The 19,830-nt window shown below is 44.0% G+C and overlaps 1 protein-coding gene across 2 annotated transcripts in view; it reads left to right on the top strand.

The window, feature by feature from the left end:
- Positions 1-19,830, top strand: part of ARHGEF38 (Rho guanine nucleotide exchange factor 38) — a 53,540-nt gene that overhangs the window by 15,375 nt on the left and 18,335 nt on the right. For both annotated transcript variants that reach the window (XM_035112853.3, XM_035112854.3), the window contains exons 3-7: positions 1,081-1,204; positions 7,694-7,841; positions 9,421-9,438; positions 16,676-16,875; positions 18,050-18,183. In XM_035112853.3, coding sequence (XP_034968744.1) covers positions 1,081-1,204; positions 7,694-7,841; positions 9,421-9,438; positions 16,676-16,875; positions 18,050-18,183 — 624 coding nt within the window. The remainder of the gene's footprint in view (positions 1-1,080; positions 1,205-7,693; positions 7,842-9,420; positions 9,439-16,675; positions 16,876-18,049; positions 18,184-19,830) is intronic.

Here is a 19,830-nt window from a genome sequence, read left to right as displayed (position 1 = left end):
ATAGATTTTAGTTATTTTTCTCATTACATGTCTTTTAATTTTGCCCTTACACCATTTCTTTGTTTTGCGTGTTTCTAAGGGAGATTCTAGGGACGCGGGTGGCGCTGTGGTCTAAACCACTGAGCTGCTTGGGCTTGCCGATCAGAAGGTTGGCGGTTTGAATCCCCGCGACGGGGTGAGCTCCCGTTGCTCGGTCCCAGCTCCTGCCAACCTAGCAGTTTGAAAGCACGCCAAAAAGTGCAGGTAGATAAATAGGTACTGCTCTGGCGGGAAGGTAAACAGCATTTCTGTGTGCTGCTCTGGTTTTGGTGTTTCGTTGCGCCAGAAGCGGCTTAGTCATGCTGCCCACGTGACCCAGAAAAACTGTCTGTGGACAAACGCCAGCTCCCTCAGCCTGTAAAGTGAGATGAGCGCCACAACCCCAGAGTTGTTCGCGACTGGACTTAACTGTCAGTTACCTTTACCTTTTTAAGGGAGATTGTCTTTAAGTAATAGAATAAATCAAGTGTATAATTCCTCCTCATCCTCCCCAATTATCACCAAATTGGGTTTTACCATTTTTATGTCTTTGGCAAAAGTTTGAACAATAATCATCCCATATCCTGTGGTGCGATGGGTTAGCATGCCTGGCTATTAGCTGGAAGGTTGGTGGTTCGAGTCCACCCAGGAACAGCTGTGGGCAGGATTCCTGCATTGCAGGGGGTTGGACTAGATGACCCTCAGGGTCTCTTCCATTTCTACAATTCTATGGTGGACTTAAGTATCATTGATTTCAGTAGATCTGCTCTGGATCCAACATATATTCCAATATTTCCTTTCGCAAGGCATCCTCGAAGGAATATCTCCAATAACTATGTATTTAATCAATGAACTGTGTCAGCCCGAAATGTATTTATTGAAGAAAAACAACCAATGTTGCACATGCAAGCCATTGTTCCACATGAGAGGATTAATAAGAAGGCTTTGCTGAAACTGCATCTAATGGCAAAAACAGCATAGCAGGGGAAGGTCGGCAATAAACAGGACCCCCTTACTATTCTTTTTCCTGACTGTTGCTGTCCAACATTTGTGTTTCACCAGATTGCTAGGCTCGATGTGGACGGCTTATTTAGCAACATTGAATCCGTCCATCAGATCTCAACCAGGCTGCTGTCATCACTGGAAGAAGCAACGGTGGACGTGGAGCCGGCCAAGCAAGTAATCGGTATGTTTGCTGTCTTCTGTGAGCTCTTCGAAGCTGCACAGAATAATGATGATGCAATAAAATGCGTATTTCCCCAGCCTGTGCTTTTTCCCAAGCTGCCATTTCTTTCAATAAATAACTGAAGGATGAAAAAAAAAACAATTAGCGTTCAGCAAAAGCAGGCCCATAATCATGAGGCCAGCTGTGGATTCATGCGCCATGGAAAGTAACGATCTCACATGCTAAAGACATGGGGAATAAAAGATGGCATTCGTTGGTCCTCTCTTAACTGAGATGTCTCTTTACTGACAACATAAAAAGCAGAGATGGGGAACCTGCAAATCTCTAGGTCAGAGCTTTCCAAACTTTTCATGTTGGTGACATACTTTTTAGACATGCATCGTATTGCAACTCAGTAATTCAGTTTTGCTAGCAAACCGGAGGTTAAACTAACTCCTTTCCAACCCTGGGAGGAGAGCAGCAGAGAAAGGGAGCATCCGCACGACACACCTACACACTGCAGCTAACACATTTGCGTGCCGTGGCACGCGGTTTGGAAAGCTGGGCTCTAGATGTTGTTAGGTGCCATCTCTCATCATGAAAAAGAAGAGGAAGAAATACTAAATTTATACTCCGCCCATCTGACTGGGAAAACCACAACAGAATATTAAAAACACAATAAAACATCAAACATTAAAATCTTGCCCAAACAGGGCCGCCTTCAGATGTCTTCTAAAAGTTGTGCAGTTCTTTGTCTCCTTGATATCTGAAGGCAGGACGTTCCACAGGGAAGACACCACTACCAAGAAGGCCCTCTGCCTGGTTCCTTGTAGCTTCACTTCTCGCAGTGAGGGAACCGCCAGAAGGCCCTCGGAGCTGGACCTCAGTGTCCGGGCTGAATGATGGGGGTGGACACGCTCCTTCAGGTATACTGGACTACGGCCGTTTAGCCATCATCCCCTCATCAGGGATGATGAGACCTGTGGTCCAACAACATCTGGAGGGCTACAGATTCTCCCCACCTGATATAATGCACATTTTTAACCCACATGTGTCCGAATATTGCATCCAAAGCAGCTGTGCCTCACCTAGTCTTCTGTTTCCAGCATGGATGGGGAACCTTCTGCTTGGGCGCCGACTGCATCCCTCCTTCCAGGCCTCCCTTCCTCTCCCCAGGCTGCTCCCCTTCCCCATCCAGACCCCTCTCTTGCCCTGCTTTGCACCCTCCTTGACTGTTTTTTGCCTTGACTGTGTCTTTGAACTCAGACATGCTTCCTTCTTGCCTAGAAATGGAGGTTAGAGGGGATGTGTAAATAAATTAGTCTTTGTCGTTCCATTTGCTTCCAGCCAAGCCTTCCATCTGGACACCCTTGGAAGGTGTCCTAGAAGGGAAAGCGGCCCTTGGGCTGAGAAAGGTCTTCCACTCCTGATTTATACCAAGGGCACCCTAAGGTTAATGAGTAACATCTCCCCACCTTCTATTTAAAGACTAGGTCATTTTCACCTTGCCCAACAACTGCTTTCTCTCCTCCTTGCCTCCCCTTTTGTTTTTTCAGCTTAACCTCCAGCCTGATTAAGAGTTTCAATGGACTTGAAAGTCTGTTAACTTCTTTTAAGTGATCTTTTAAGTGGTTCCTAAGAAAGATATTACTTTTAGATTGTTTTTGTCTTAACAGAACATGTTGGCTACCTAATTTTTATTTTTATTTTTTGCTTATTTTCAAATGCTTCCTACACCCCTCTTTTTTATTTGTGTAGTTTCATCAAGTTGAATATCCTACCTTGGAAGTTTTTCAGGGAAAGTGGCTATGACAAGGGAAGAAATGGGGGCCTTTCCCTTTCCAGCTGTCCACCCCCCTTCACCCCCCAGCATGGGTTGTGCTAAGCAGAGATGTAGGGGGCAGGGAGAAGTGCCCCTATTTAGTAGCTCATTTCTCTTCCACAATTGCTACAGCCATCCATCCTGGTTTAACTCCAGAATGCAAGTGGGGAATTCCCCATGTTTAAAAGTTCCTTGTACATAGGAAACCAGCATGGCAGTGAGTTAGCTAGAAGCAGGTTATCTTTCTATGGGCAAGGAGGTGCTGTTGGTTTTAATGCAGGATTGTTAAATCTTGCATTCTTTCCCCTACTGCAGGAATGGAGAACCTTGAGGTCTTCCAGATGTTGCTGTACTACAACTCCCATTATCCCAGACCATTGGCTGGGGTTGACTGTAGTTTGGACAGCAAGGGAGGGGAAATCCATGCCTAGCAAGATGCCATTAGACCAGGCATCCCCAAACTTCGGCCCTCCAGATGTTTTGGACTACAATTCCCATAATCCCTGACCACTGGTCCTCTTAGCTAGGGATCATGGGAGTTGTAGGCCAAAACATCTGGAGGGCTGCAGTTTGGGGATGTCTGCATTAGACAGTAAATGCTCCTACAGATGACCTGTGTATTGAGCATTCATTTTTATATTCCTTGCGCAAAGCTTAAATGGTGATTAGTCTTTACTTAGTCCAGTCTTTACTTTTAGGGATGCGGGTGGTGCTGTGGTCTAAACCAGTGGTCCTCAACCTTGGGCCTCCAGATGTTTTTGGCCTACAACTCCCATGATCCCTAGCTAGCAGGACCAGTGGTCAAGGATGATGGGAATTGTAGTCTCAAAACATCTGGAGGCCCAAGGATGAGGACCACTGGTCTAAACCACTGAGCCTCTTGAGCTTGCCAATTGTAAGTTTGGTGGTTTGAATCCCCGCGACGGGTTGAGCTTCTGTTGCTCTGTCCCAGCTCCTGCCAACCTAGAAGTTTGAAAGCACGCCAGTGCAAGTAGATAAATAGGTACCGCTGCAGCGGGAAGGTAAATGGCGCTTTCGTGCGCTCTGGCTTCTGTCATAGTGTCTTGTTGCACCAGAAGCGGTTTAGTCTTGCTGGCCACATGACCGCCACATGGCCTGCAGACAAATGCCGACTCCCTTGGCCTGAGAGCAGAGATGAGAGCTGCACCCCATCGTTGAATTCGACAGGACCTAACTGTCCAGTTTAGTTTGTTTATGAACACTCATCCTGCAATCACCCTGATTTGTTTGCAGGGTGTTTATACCTTTTCCCATTAACCATTCCTTCATCCCATACTTTTCAATTTATTTCCCCATCACTTTCCAAACCATGAACAGTTTCTCTCTGTGTGTGTTTTGTTAAGTAGATTTGTTTCACTCGAGTGAAAAAGCCCCTTAATCCACTTCAAATGAGCTCCCCCTCCCCCATGTTATCTTCACAACAGCCCTGTGAGGTAGACTAGGCTGGAAAAGGTGAGGCACAAAGGCAGTCAATAAAATAAATAAATGCACAAACCTAAAGTTCTTGAATCCCTCCTCCAAAATACAAACAGTCTGGAGGCGCTTTAAAGAATTGCTGTTTGAAGCAATCTTCAGGTTTCTGCAACATCCAAGCATGATCTGAGTAGGTGAGCCTGGTACTGTATGTTGTTGTGGCTTAAAAGAGGAGAGCAAATGATGGGAGTGGCAGAGAGCTCTCTCTTTGTATATCTGAAATATAAAGGACACGGCCCCATTTAGCCAGATTGTGGACGCACACTGTCTTTAATGAAAGCTGCACATTTAACCTCTTGTCGGTTGAATTCACCCACCTCCCCCCGCCCCAGTATCTACCATCCATCGCAGTCATTAGGCACAAAGGAAACTCAGAGGATGGCTGGAATTAGCCAGAAGCCTAAAGAAATGTACAATAGAGATGCACTCCTTCTTAGACGAAAGTAATGTTATTTGCAAGCCTCTATGCAGCTGACATACCAGATGAGGCCATGTTTTGTTCTGTTATAGTTCAGCATCTCTCTCTCTCTCTCTCTCTCTCTCTCTCTCTCTCTCTCTCATATTTATGAAAAACTTTCTATGACAGATCTTGAGATGTTTCCACAATAAAGAATAAGGACAACAAGAGCATCCACAATGAAACATGCATGCAACAATTTAATTCATAATAGATATAAACATTTGGATATAAAGGAACAGTTAAAACAATTTCATATCCACTGTAGATACCAACTGGCATCTGCACCATATATCTAAAGGGCCTTACTTTTAATAGGATGAGGGGTGGTGCTGTGGTCCATACCATTGAGCCTCTTTGGCTTGCTGATCAGAAGGTCAGCAGTTGGAATGCCCGCGACGGAGTGAGCTCCTGTTGCTCGGCCCCAGCTCCTGCCAACCTAGCAGTTTGAAAGCACACCAGTGCAAGTAGATAAATAGGTACTGCTGCGGTGGGAAGGTAAACGTCATTTCCGTGCGCTCTAGTTTCTGTCATGGTGTTCCCTTGTGCCACAAGCGGTTTAGTCATGCTGGCCACATGACCCGGAAAGCTGTCTGTGTGTGGACAAACGTCTGCTCCCTCAGCCTGAAAAGTGAGATGAGTGCCGCACCCCATAGTCACCTTATACTGGGCTTAACCTTTACCTCCCCTTACCTTTACTCTTAATTATGCCATATACTTAAATGGGAAATAGTTTCATTTTGTTTGCTGTTTTCTCTTACAGCCGAAGAACAGGGCTGCCTTCACCTCCCCCTTTCTTCTTTCCTTCCTTTTTCTTCCATCTTGCTCCTATGACTTTAAGAGCAGTCTTGCATGCAGAAGTTTAGCAGGTGTGTTCTGTGTGTCAGGTGTTGAAGGGCAGGATAAAAAGCACACATTACCTCAGCAGTGCAAAAAGGAAGCAGAATTCCCTCACGCTTCCTCTTTTGTACTTCCCTGTAATATGCAAAGAGGGCAATGCAGTATGAAAAGTTTCCAAATGTTTTTGTTGTTGTGGGGAAGGGAAGAGATATAAATCTTTAAGTGTCTGTTGGTGGTTCCCGCCAGGCACCCTCCTTGCTGAACCTCAGATACACGACCAATACTTCCTTTGTTCCAGCAGGCATTTTAAGGTAGACTTCAGTTTTATGATGAGTATTTAATTGCTTCATTTTCTGTGTGGTTTCCTTTTTGCTTTTAGAATTGATAATGATTAAGCAGGATAGTAATGTCTTAAACAAAGACAATAAAAATAAAACAAATACTTTTGAGCGCAAATATAGCCAAGGGCTGCTAGTCGTGATGGCTGCAGCTGCTACCTCCAGAATCGGAGACAGGATGTCTCTGGATGCCATTTTGGGGCTATTACCCTCTTGCCCTGCTTTGGGGCTTCCCGCGGGCATCTGATTGGCCACTATGGGCATCTGATATACTGTGGGAAACAAAGTACCTTGGTACCTTGGTTTTAGAACAGCTTAGTTTATGAACAACTTGGAAATAGAACGCTTCAAACCTGGAACTAGGTGTTCCGGTTTGTGAACTTTGCCTTGGAAGCAGAACATGTTCCGCTTCCTGTTGAGTGTGTTCTGTTTGTAAATGGAGTCCCCTGCTGCTAATTAGAGGCTTCCTATTGAGTCTTTTAGGGGACCCAGGTGGCGCTGTGGTTAAACCACTGAATCTAGGGCTTGCTGATCAGAAGGTCGGCAGTTCGAATCCCTGTGACGGGGTGAGCTCCCGTTGCTTGGTCCCAGCTCCTGCCAACCTAAAGCACATCAAAATGCAAGTAGATAAATAGGAACCGCTACAGCGGGAAGGTAAACGGCGTTTCCATATGCTGCTCTGGTTCACCAGAAACGGATTTGTCATGCTGGCCACATGACCTGGAAGCTGTACGCCAGCTCCCTCGGCCAATAATGCGAGATGAGCGTGCAACCCCAGAGTCGGTCACGACTGGACCTAATGGTCAGGGGTCCCTTTACCTTTACCTTTATTGAGTCTGTTGGCTATTGAGTCCTGAGCGCCCACACAACACAGAGGAGCTTTTGTTTTTGCTATTTTTTGTGGTTTTGTTTGTGTGGCTTTTTCATTTTTTTGACTGTGACTTGTTCTTCATTTTATGGGACTGACTTGTGACTGTGGCTTATGCCTTCGTTTTTGTGACTTGCTTTTGTGACTGTGTGGAACCCAGTTCAGCTACTGATTGATTGATTGATTGATTGATTGATTGTATGACTGCAGAAATGGATAAAAGCCCCCCATCCAAACAATGACTATCATCAGTGCACGTGTATGTATATATATGTGTGTGTGTGGGGGGGGGGTTATACACACAGAGAGAGGATACTACAACTCCCACCAATCTTAGCAATGTAAGAATGTTGGATCAAACCATTGGCCCATCTTAATGGTCCCAGCATATAGTGGGTAACATTAGAAGAGTTAAAATGCACATCGAAAGCTGCTTTGGGTTTTAAAATGTTTAGATAAGGGAGAAAAAAGAGAAGACCAACAGATTTTACCCAGAAAGGTATTCATATGCAACATTCTTGGTGAAGTCACTGTCTCTTGTACTGCAATATAATATCTCGTGAGTAGCTGGGACAGAGAGCAGGTCTTCCATAAAGGCCTGTCAGGTTCACATATTTGAAGCAGACCTTAAATTGTCTGACGTTGTGCTTTCCCCCCCATCTTCTTGGCTTTTTTGTTTTCACTTTAACAGGGCAAGTGTTTTTGCAGATGAAAGACATACTAGAAGACACGTATAAAATCTACTGTTACCAGCACGATGATGCACACGTCCTGCTGGAATCCTACGAAAAAGATGAAGAACTGAAGCAGCATATACGTGACTGCCTATTGTCCTTAAAGTAAGAACTTTTCAAATGGTTGTCTCCACCCCTTGCTCACTGCCTGTCATGGGAGAGCTTAAATGGATATAAAACAAAATATCTCCTATAAATCCAGAGTTTTATGGCGTTTACTAGGAACATACACTTACGCGCCTTTCCTGGAAATATGAATATATTTCACTGTTATTAGAGGGATCCCAAATGGAAAGAATATCCAAGATGCCATCGAAACAGGCTTTTTTTTTTTAAAGGTTGCTTCAGGGAAGCACCATCTTAAACTGAAGCATTCCATCCTTTTAATACATTGAGGACATCGGTGTCTAAATTAAATTATCACCATAATAAAATCCTTAACCCTCATTTTGTAAAATTGTGCATAAGTATATTGGGGCTTGTCTTTGCCCCTCCCCCCCCGGCAAGCCGTTTCATTATGGCCCTTCCCGTTACAAGCTGCTTTTTCAGGAAGCTGTAGGATCAGATTTATCTGAACTATTTGGCTTCTGTGTATAACCCCAGAGAATCTAAAAAAAGCCTTCCCCAGGTGCTTTAGACTACAACTCCCGTAATACCTGACCATTGGTCAGGTAGCCCAAAAGCTTCTGAGCTGCACCAGATTGGGGAAGACTGATTTAGGACATATGTTGAAAACAAAAAAGCCTTACTAGCAGGTTGCCTTATTATTATTTTGGTAGTGATTGAAGTCCAATAATGCAGTTGATTTAAGTATTCCTTGGGTATTGCAAGGGAGCAACACTTGGAAGTTAACACTGTTTGGTCCCAAATCCTAAACATGTCTACTCAGAAGTAACCCCCACTGGTATGGTTTGGACCTAACAGCAAACCATAGTTTAGTGTTGCAAAAATAGACCTAGGCAAGCATCTCCCTCCTGCTGCTGCACGGCTACAAGGTGGAGTTTGAAAGCTTTTAATTTTAGCTTACACTGTTGGCCATGTCACCTGAACCTTAACTGTGGTTAATGTTAACTATGATTGGTTGAATCTGTTTAGCTTTTTAAAGTATGGTTTAAGAATCTGGCTTGTGGACCCTCACGCCCAACCAGCCCGTTCACGCGCAGGCAGGCAGGCTGTCTGGTTGGCCTCTCCCGTTCGCGCTCTCCCATTCGCACGCAGCTCTCCCGTGCACCCAACCAAGAAGGGGCTCCACTCCCTCGGGGTTCTGCTGCTGCTTGGCTGCCGGTTCGAGCTGCTGCTCAGCTGCCAGCGGCCGTTTTGGTGCGGCGGCGCCAATCGCCATGTCCCTGTGGAAGCCGGGCGATGGCGGCGGCGGAAGCGCAAGGCAGGCGGGCTGCCCAGAGGAGGCTCGGTCTCCCTGATGGGCCATCCCTGGACTTTCTCCTCCTCGCGGCGCCCCTGCCCTGCTTAGTCTTGCGAAGGTTTCTATGGCACAGCCATAGAAAACTTCATCTTGCGAGTCTGAAAAAAAATCGCTAAACGTTTTCGTCTTGCGGTTTTTTCGTTGCACGAGGTGTTCGTCTAGTGAGGTACCACTGTACGTATGGACTTGGCCATTTAATTCCATATAATGAGGATCAGACTGTTAATAGATCCCTTTCTCTCTCTCTCTCTCTCTCGGCAGAACGATATATGAAGAAGGGTATGTACCATATTTCTTTTTTGTTATTATTATTACATTTTTACCTTGCTAGGCAGGGCTGATGGGAGTTGTAGTCCAAAACATCTGGAGTGATGTGGGTGAAGGACAGCAGGGGTGAGGAACCTATGGTCCTTCAGATTTTGCTGACCTAGGTACGCACATGGAGATGCTGGGTGGGACTGATGTGAGTGGGAATCCAACAGCACTTGCAACATGTTTGGGAAATCGGTATAATTTATTCATTCATTCATAAATTACTTTCCACTTTCCCCCTTCAAAATGAAGGTGAGCCTAAGTAGTGACCAGAACAAAGCATAAAATCAAAATAATTTAATTGGGTTTTTAAAAAAGAGATATTTATAGGTGGATTTTATTGTATTTTATGTTGTAAACCACTTCGATATATTTTATGAAACTGCAGAAAATAAAAATTCAAATACATAAATAAATCTGCAGTTCGAAAAACCACTGGTTGGAAGGGGCACCATATTCTCCTGCTGAATACCCTTGGGACAAGAGGACTTGAGCTGGGCTTTGCTGCTTCATGTGTCTCAGTCATTTCCCCCAGAAATTCCAGATTTCCAGCCAGAATTCTACGAAAGCAGAGACTGCTGTTCTCTTCCTCTTAGCCCTGCTATTTGTGCCATTCGGCAAGATGCAAAGGAGCAAGGGGGCAGTTGACAGGGTTATTTTTAGCTGAATTTAAAGCAATGGAAATGGCTTTTGTGCAGTCTTCATCAGGCTGTCATCTTGGGGGCGGGGGGGGGGGGCGGAATATGTTATGCTGCCAGATTGATATTTGACTGATCCATGAAAAGAGTACACTGGGCCCAGAGGTTGGGAACTTGATGCCAGGGGTTCCAAAATCAGAGGTGTTCTTGCAGAACTGTCCAGATCGCGCCCCCTAGCCACTGACAAATTAGCTCTTCTCTCCGCCTCTCTTCCAACCCCTCCCCCCTCCAATTCAATTCACCCTCTATTAAAAACCTTTTCTTATGAGGCAATAATGAATTTTTTTATTTATGGACGAATTTTTAGCTGATTTTGCACCCACCCCTCTCATCTGCGCCCCTGGCGGGGGCCCACCTCATCACCCCCTAGCTACGGCCCTGTCCAAAATGGTCCATACATCTCTCCCCAGGTCATACCTCCACTCTAGGCCACACCCCATCACCCTAGGTCATACCCTTCACTGGCCCTACGAACATGCCTGCCTCAAGTTCCTTGAACTGTGATAATGTCTCTTCCTTGCTACTCTACATGGGCCACTGGCCAATGGTGGCAGTGTAGCCTACTGTACAGAGGTATGTGTCACACCTGTTGTCCTGCCCACTTTTTTTTTGCCTTGGGCTGAAAATAATCCCCTCCCATGCACCAAGTGGATGAGTTTTCTGGGGATCTACAGGTGAAACTCAGAAAATTAGAATATCATCGAAAAGTGCATTTATTTCAGTAATGCAACTTATTATTTTTTCTTTTTCTTTTAATTTTTACAAATGCTTCCTTTTGGAAATTCCACAGTAATAAAACAAATAGTTACAATAATACAAAAATAAACATCACTATTACATTTCATTAATTACATTCCATTTATAATTGACCCGCCTAACGACAAATAATTACAATTGCAACAAATAAAGGCTCGACATATCTTGCTTTGCATGTCATGCATCTATCTCACATATTGGTTTCACCTTTTAAGTTGCATTACTGAAATAAATGCACTTTTTGACGATATTCTAAGTTTCCGAGTTTCACCTGTACAGGAAGCTGAATGTCTGTGTTGCGTGAATGGGTCCATCTAATAGATTCCTCTTGGATGGGATGAGGCAAAAATTTAAAAAGTTTCCTCTCTAGATAAAGATCAAGAGATTCTGAGTAAAGATTGTGACAAGCCATATAAAAGAGAGAGAAAAGCCTGAGTGTGTGTGTGTGTGTGTGTGTGTGTGTGTGTAAGAAGAGCACAGACTTGCCACAAATTGCTTGTGCCGCACTTCCACAAATTAATGTGCGCTTATCACCTTCAAAAACAGATGCTATAAACTGTGAGTTGCACATGGGATGTAAATTGGTCAATAATTCATCAGCAATTACCTTTCAGAGGCCAGTTTATGGATGACCCCGTGGTGGCTGAATAAGGGGGACCCACGAAACCTTTTGGCTTTCACAATTCAGGCACAATAACGGTCCCTGTTCTTGGAAACCCTAATGAGCATTTTAGCTTGTGGATTCATGCCCTGGAAACACCTGCCTCCAAGACATTTCAGCTTCACAGTAACCCTTTCTCTTGCTGCTGCGCTGAGCCCCATAACTCACAGCAAAGGCAGCAGATTGGTGATTATGGCAGAATAAATACCTCTGTGAGATCTGTGAATAATTTTTTGACAGTCGCACACAGAAATAATATGTGGCCACGGTGAAATCAGAATTCTTCTGAGGATAGATGTTTGCCGCTCAGTTTAAGCAGGGAGAAATGCTGTACTTTCTTGCGTGGTAGCAGCTCCCCCAAGCTGTCAAGCCAAATTGCCTGCTTCTTTCTCTGCCCAGATAACCGTCGCTGAGTTCAGTGCAGAGCTGAATTAGCCTTTAGGCTAAGTGTGCTGTAGTGCGAAATCCCAGCCAGTGTAGTTCCCTAAACTGGGATAATGTACTAGATAACTTCTCTATGAAGAGAGTCACTGTACTGTCCCATTTGCTGGACTCCTCTAAAACTATTCAGCTTGGAACATATTGGTTCTTCACTTATCACATAACAAGGGAGCAACTTCCCCAGTTGTGGGGAAGTTTAAAATATTGGTAGCCTATTTGGAATGAGAAGCAGGACACTATAGGTAAGGAGATGCACGACTGAATGTTGCTCCTGCCTTAGTTGTTTTTTTAACAAAATGCCCTTCATATATAAAATAGAGGAAACATCCCTAAGAGTCCAACCAGATTAGTGTTCTTCAACATCAGGTCCCCAGTAGTGTTGGACTACAACATCTGTCATCCCTAACCAAGTGCTAGCATGGCTGAGGCTGCTGGGAGTTGTAGTCCAACAACATCTGAGAATGAACACTGCTGTATTGATAAACCAGTTATTCACCATTCATCGTGATTTGCTTGTATAAAGCTTATGCAGTGGTTAGATTATGCCCAGTCTTTATTGAGCATTCATTCCAAATTGTTTACGGGGTAATTGTATGACAATGAGCGTTCCTCCTAAATTCCTCCTGATTTGCTTGCAGAGTGTTTGTACATTTTCCCATTAATGATTTGTTTATCTCACATATTTCAGTCATTTTCCAAACTGCAGAAAGTCAAATTTAAAAACAACAACAACTAGATTTGTTGCATTAGAACAGGGTTTCCCATCATTTTTGACCACTGGTCTGGCTAACTAGGGATGATGGGAGTTGTAGTCCAAAAAGACCTGGAGACCCAAGTTTGGGAAACTCTGCATTAGAGCAACAAGACTCCTTTAAAGGACCTCTGTCAGTTAAGTCCAATTGCGAACGACTCTGGGGTTGCGGCGCTCATCTCGCTTTACTGGCTGAGGGAGCTGACGTTTGTCCGCAGACAGTTTTTCCGGGTCATGTGGCCAGCATGGTGAAACCAAAGCAGTGCATGGAAACACCGTTTACCTTCCCACCGGAGCGGTACTTATTTATCTACTTGCACTTTGATGTGCTTTCGAACTGCTAGGTTGGCAGGAGCTGGGACTGAGCAACGGGAGCTCACCCCGTCACGGGGATTTGAACCACCGACCTTCTGATCAGCTCAGTGGTTTAGACCACAGCGCTTCCCATGTCCCAAGACTCCTTTAGTCCACTTTAATTGGACAGATGTAAAGTTCTCAGTATGTGCTTGACTCGTTCCCGCAAAATACTTACAGCAGGTATATGTTTAGAGGCCCTAAGCAAGGAAATGATCATGGTGCGCTTCCAAGATGTAATTCAAGATAAAAACAATACTAAACTGTAAAACGGCATTTTATTAGACAGGCCACCCACTTACGATGCCAGGTGATGCTGTGCCTTGAAGGACCAGTTGTTGAGACTTCAAAGCACAGCACAGCACTATTTGAAAGCCTTTTTGCTGCTTGGAAAATGGCTTTCAAGCAGCCCTCCCCCCAGCCTCCTGCTTGAGCCTCTGAAAAAACTATTCATCCTGTTGAGTTTAACCCATCATTTGCTAACTTCTGCTAAGAATCCCCATTCTAGTATTGTAAAGCTACAGAGGCTTAGTCCAACAAATTCAAAACCTTGTTGCTTCCCTGCCCCAAGTCAATGTTCAAGATCAGTTCCATTGACTGTCTTTGAGCTCACTAGTTTCTAAAACTGGATTCTTTTGGGGGAAGGCATCGCTGTTTAAAGTGGCACAAAAGTGCTTTCAAAGTATGGTGCAGATAGGGCTTTAGGAAAAGAGGATTTCAAACAATGGCCTGATTACCTGGGTTTTTCACGAATCGAGAATATCTGTGATCATCGTTCCATTTTGCGCCCCCTGTCCTCCTTTCAAGTTGCTCAGGGCGACAGAACATGAGGTTATTCCATTTTACAACTGCATCAACTTCAAGGGTTTTTTGTGGGGGGGGGTAGGGGGGGGAGCTACATGTTGTTATTCAGCAAATGACTTCATTTCATTGCCTGCCATCTGCAGAGGAAGTGGATTCTGTCAGAATTAAGCCAGCTGCGTTAATATGAGTGTAAAGGAGTAGCAGCGATTTGCGATGAGATCAGTCTAGCTACCTATGGTGCTAGAATTTTTTACTAAATCCACACGAAGACGGTGTATGGCTGAAGAAGCATCACAAATGAATTATCGGCTTAATTTTCCTGCACAATGTATGTCACAAGATGCTACAGGTCTGTTTTAACTTATGCAGGGAGACTGTGTTTCCTCTCTCTCTCTCCTCCCTTCCCTCTCCAGGGTTGCGGTGTGATGCTAAAACATGCATGTTAAAAACACAACTAATCTAAGGAGAGTTATCGCTGGGTAATCTGACTGGGTTGAATTAGATGGGCTGAACTGGGTAGCAATTCCTGCCCCAGGGGAACCATTATCTCTTCGCAAACTTCCTATCTTTCCAACCCATATTGCTAGATTTTGTCATGCACAAATGCAAGCAGAGAGCTGTTTATCACTTGGGAAGCTATCCAAAGAGTAACTGTGGAAGCAAAGGCACACTTGAAATCTACCTCACGCCATTCCTGAAGCTGCTTCTAAATATTTGCATTAGTACGGGGTTTCTGAGGAAAACAACAATAATTTCTAGTTGCTGCCGCCACCGCTGTTTTAAAATCAATTGTGCTGCAGAAGCAGAAGTCTATATTTGGTGCAGCATCTTTTTTTCTTTTTTCTTTTTTATTTATTGAGACCAAAAACAATTTAACAATCAATATATCCAATTACACCCCCTTTCCCCTCCCCTCCCTCCCCCTCCCACCCTCCAATATTTGGTGCAGCATCAAGCAAGGAAGAGTATGGTTGCTAATGCTGGATTTTATTTTTATTTTTTTAAGATAATCTCATCCTACGCCATCTTATCAAGAGGTCCATTCCAAACAATGTAGGAATCAGGCCATTGGTGTTGTGGCATCAACCCTTTGGAATTCCCTCCTGTTAAATATTAGATGTGTGCTGTCTCTCATGTGTTTCCAGCACCTACTGAATACTTTTTCCCAACAAGCCTAGATCTTCCCCAGCTTGCATCTTTCCTGAAATTGCTTTTAAGATGTTTTTAGATGTTTTAGATGAAGGAAAGGGGAAAAAAATGGGACTGTTTAAAATGAAAAGATACGACAGAATGAAAGGCTTTGAAATGTTTGCCTCAAAAACATTATACAATCGTACCTTGGTTTTGGAACAGCTTAGTTCCCGAACATTTTGGCTCCCGAACGCCGCAAACCCGGAAGTGACTGTTCCAGTTTGCGAACTATTTTTGGAAGCCGAACATCCAATGCGGCTTCCACGGCTTCTGATTGGCTGCAGGAGCTTCCTGCAGCCAATCAGAAGTCAAACTTTGGTTTCCGAATGTTTTGGAAGTTGAACGGACTTCTGGAATGGATTCCATTCGACTTCCAAGGTACAACTGTATATTAATAAAGAATGAATATATCAGAAGCATATATGCTACAAGCAAGCATTGATGTAAAGGTAAAGGTACCCCTGACCATTAGGTACAGTCGTGGATGACTCTGGGGTTGCAGCACTCATCCCACTTTACTGGCTGAGGGAGCCGGCGTTTGCAGACAGCTTCCAGGTCATGTGGCCAGCATGATTAAGCCGCTTCTGGCGAACCAGAGCAGTACATGGAAACGCCGTTTACCTTCCCACCGGAGTGGTACCTATTTATCTACTTGCACTTTGATGTGCTTTCAAACTGCTAGGTTGGCAGGAGCTGGGACCGAAAAACGGGAGCTTAATAAAGAATGAATATATCAGAAGCATATATGCTACAAGCAAGCATTGATTTATGGGTTGCCAAACACACAAGTTGAACATGATGATGCTTCTATATTAGGGTTGCCAACTTTCTAATAACAGGAGGTGCATTTAATCTTGACACTATTGCCGCCCTCCATGCCCTCTGTCCTCTGCCGTGTGGCAGCAAAGTGACTGACCAGAGGTCAGGTGATTGGCAGTGCCCCATCACACTGTCTGCTACTGGCTTTGAGGTGAAAATGTAATAAAGAGGTACGCTTAAAGATGCCATCTGCTTGGCAATGTCATACTGAGTACCTATGTAGTGGTGACAGACTACAGCCACCGTTGCTTGCTGTTCACTTTAGGGGGTAGCAATCATATGATCTCACATGCAGCACCCTAAACACTGTTTTAGCACCCTAGGGTTCTGTTTCTTGAGACATATGTGTATACTTTTTTGTTTTAAGATAGCAAGAAGGCTTAAATGCCAAGTGGAACAAAACTAAATGGTTGTTTGTGACAACTAATCACAATTTTTACAGGGGTGAAAATGCTCCTAGCATCAAACAGCTGGAAGCATTAGCCGCATCAATATGGAATATAAAGCATTAGCTAGCAGCAGGTATACCTGCAATTAGAATGACTCACGATAACAGTTGTTTGTTTTTCCAAAGTTCATATATTCTTTCATCCACTAGATATTTTGCAGTAAAAGGAATAGCTTCACCAGTTATGGATTTGTTGTGAAAGGAGCCACTACAAGGAACCAAGACCTCCCTCTCCCCCACTTTCATTTATTGAACTTAGCAGGGCTTTGTTTAAATTTCAGGGGGAAACCAAACCTCCTGGACATGGGATCTCTGATGATCAAACCCATCCAACGTGTGATGAAGTATCCCTTGTTGCTATGTGAACTCTTGAATGCAACTCCCAGGTCCCACCCGGACCACAAAGCATTGCAGGATGCCTTGGTTGCTGTGAAAGGCATGAATACAAATATAAATGAACTTAAAAGAAGAAAGGATTTAGGTAAGACAGTGTCAACAATGTGGGGTAATTGCAGGGAAAGGCTATTTCCCCTGAACCTGGCTTGAGGGCTTTTCAGAAGCATCTCATTGGCTACTGGAGAATACAGGATGCTGGACACATGGACCTTTGGCCTTATCCAGTGGGGTTCTTGTAATTTTTGGCTTGTGCTCACAAAACTGCAATAAGTCTTGCCTTCAACCTATGTTTCAACTGCCTTTCCAGGTATTGTTTATGTTCCCATGTCAGTTTGGGTGCATGCTCTGTGAGAAGGAGTTTGGAAGCTTCCATTTTAGTTTAACCACAGTTTAGGGTGTATCTAAACACTAAACTGTGGCTAAGCTCAACTATGGTTAGTAGAAACAAGGCAGCTTCATAAACCTTGGTTTGAAGTTGGTTGGTTTTTCTGGGTTTGGACAACAATGCAAACTATATTTAATGAAAAGAAACTTCCTAACGTGAAAGCCTCTGAACTTCATTGCATGGTGGAAGAGGAGAGGGTAGGTCAAGATTAGCTAAGAGAGGGGCAGGATGTAAGTCTTATTCGTGTTGTGATAAACCACAATTTATCTGAACATGGCTACTGACCGTGAAAATTAAATGGGTCCTTTAAAGATGTTAGTGTGTGCCTTGTAGAATTAAACCAAAGTCCATCTTGTTCAACATTCTGTTTTTCAAGTTACCAGCTAGGTGACCTCAGGTGCTGCTCATGAGAAAAACAGCATATTTGACTTCCAGCCTACTAGTCTTAACTAGTGAGGGAGAAAATGAAATATTATATTTGTTTCAGGTCCACCATTGGATTCTTGAATTTGCATAAGGTGTATAAGAAAGTTAGGGCATTTTTTTCTTGTTATGTTTCAGCTTCTGTCAAGCAGATTCACTAGGGATTTAAATCGTGAAGGCATGAAAAAATTATAGCACACAGAATTATATGTTCTGCAGTAAATAGCATCAAAGGAGCTATGGTACTACAAACAACAGGAACAATTAGAGAGATGGATTTTTAAAAGCTTATATGGCCACAATGATTTTCATTATCCTTGTTATTTCCATACGTAGTAACCTTCATCTCTCCCTGTCTTTCGTTGATCTCTTCATGACTTTCAAGGGCAGTAGGATCAGCCCCATATAAATGCAGGTTTGATGTATTGACCTATTATTTTTCTAATTGCAGTACTAAAGTATAAGAAAAATGATGAAGATGAATCCCTGAAAGAGAAATTTGCAAGACTAAACATTCACTCAATTAGTAAGAAATCCAAGAGAGTCACTGGCCACCTGAAAATTCTGACTGGAGGAGAACCTCAGGTATTTAGGTGTCTGGCATTTTTCTTTACAGAGTGTTTTAAAGGGTGTAAACTAAGAGCGGAGAAGCTTTTTTGCTCCATTGGCCAGACCCTAATCAGGGTCGATCTTGCAGATCAAATTTGACAGGCAGACAGAACTGCCCACTGGGAACTGCAGCACAAGGCTCATTGATAGCCCTGTGCTTGGCATTTTCAGAAGCAGCCTGGCAAGAAGAAGTCCTGTGTTTCTGATGGGGATAAGAAGGGGAAATGCTTGTATTGCATCTTCTGCTCTAGAATGGGCTTGTTGCTGCACCACAGAGGTTAAGGAGTGTTCAACCATCACTGTCATGCCCTTGGAGCCATGTAGCTGCAATCACACAGTCTTTGCAGCTGCTCATATGATGGGACTGTCCATCGTTAATAGATTTATCGTGGCAGGAAGAGGACTTGAGAGCACAGCAGGCAACGTTCATTCTGACTTTTGCCATGGAATTCAGGAATCCAAATGGATACTGTATTCATGTTTCTCAAACAAGGGGCGCATTCCCCCACTGGCAACCTTCTGTGGGGCCACGTGTCAGGAGTGGGCAGGGCTGGAAGCCATAGTACATGACATTAGAGTGAAAAATGGGCACAGCAATGGATGGAATGATTACATTATATATAGTATGCTATATCAAAGGCCAAAGTTTTCTACACACATGGGGACAAAAATCTCTCCATCCTGGCAAGTAAGAGGCATTATGATGGCTCTTGAGAAGAGTGTGGGCAATGAATGTGGCCTTATCAGCTGTGCAAACTAATGGTGGCCATTGTGAATTAAATCCTATGTTACATCTGGACTATGGAGACTAGGACCAGGGGTTTTTTTCAGGCAGAACTCAGCAGAACTCGTTTCAGCACCTCTCAGGTGACCACCATTGCATTATAAGGGGAGATGTTCATGGTGAGTTCCAGCACCTCTTTTTCTAGAAAAATAGCACTGACTAAGACTGCTAATGTAGTTCTCCCAGTTCCCAGAGCCATTTGGATGAGCCATGTGACTCTCCCACGTCTTCTAAACTACACAACACACACACACACACACACACACACACACACACGTTACAACTATCTGCTAGCAGCACTCGCAGCCACTGTGAAATGTCCTTAATTGGGAAGAGAAGCTATTTTTATTCAGACCAGACAGTAAATTCTCTCTGGCTTGGTGTTCTTTTTGCAAACACTTTTCAAACTCAAATACTGGAGAAACACTCTGAGTAGGGGGAGGAGATGATGCTTTTATGAATGACAGAGCATCCTTCCCCTCCTTTAATTAGAGGTTCAGAGCACTCACATCTCACACCTCTGACATCTGCAGCAACTCCTACAGCATTAGAAGAGAAGACCAGATTTGACACTTCCAAGGTTGTTGCCGTCATCATCTCTCTCTCTCTCTCTCTCTCTCTCTCTCTCTCTCTCTCTCTCTCTCTCTCTCTCTCTCTCTCTCTCTTTCTCTCTCTCTCTCCCCCCCTATACAAAGAAAGAAAACTCAAGCAAATAAAAATGCCAACCCTCTTTTACAAATCGGGACAAGTATGGGTCAGCCTCTGAAATAATAGGAGTTTCTCTCAAACTTGGCGCAAGTATTAACTCTGCAGATGTACAGTAATGAGCAGAGGGACAG

This window comes from Zootoca vivipara, chromosome Z1 (genome assembly GCF_965207765.1).
Source record: "Zootoca vivipara chromosome Z1, rZooViv2.hap1.1, whole genome shotgun sequence".
Taxonomy (NCBI): domain Eukaryota; kingdom Metazoa; phylum Chordata; class Lepidosauria; order Squamata; family Lacertidae; genus Zootoca; species Zootoca vivipara.
The sequence above is the reverse complement of the archived record's forward strand: the minus strand, read 5'-3'. Positions and strand labels throughout refer to the sequence as shown.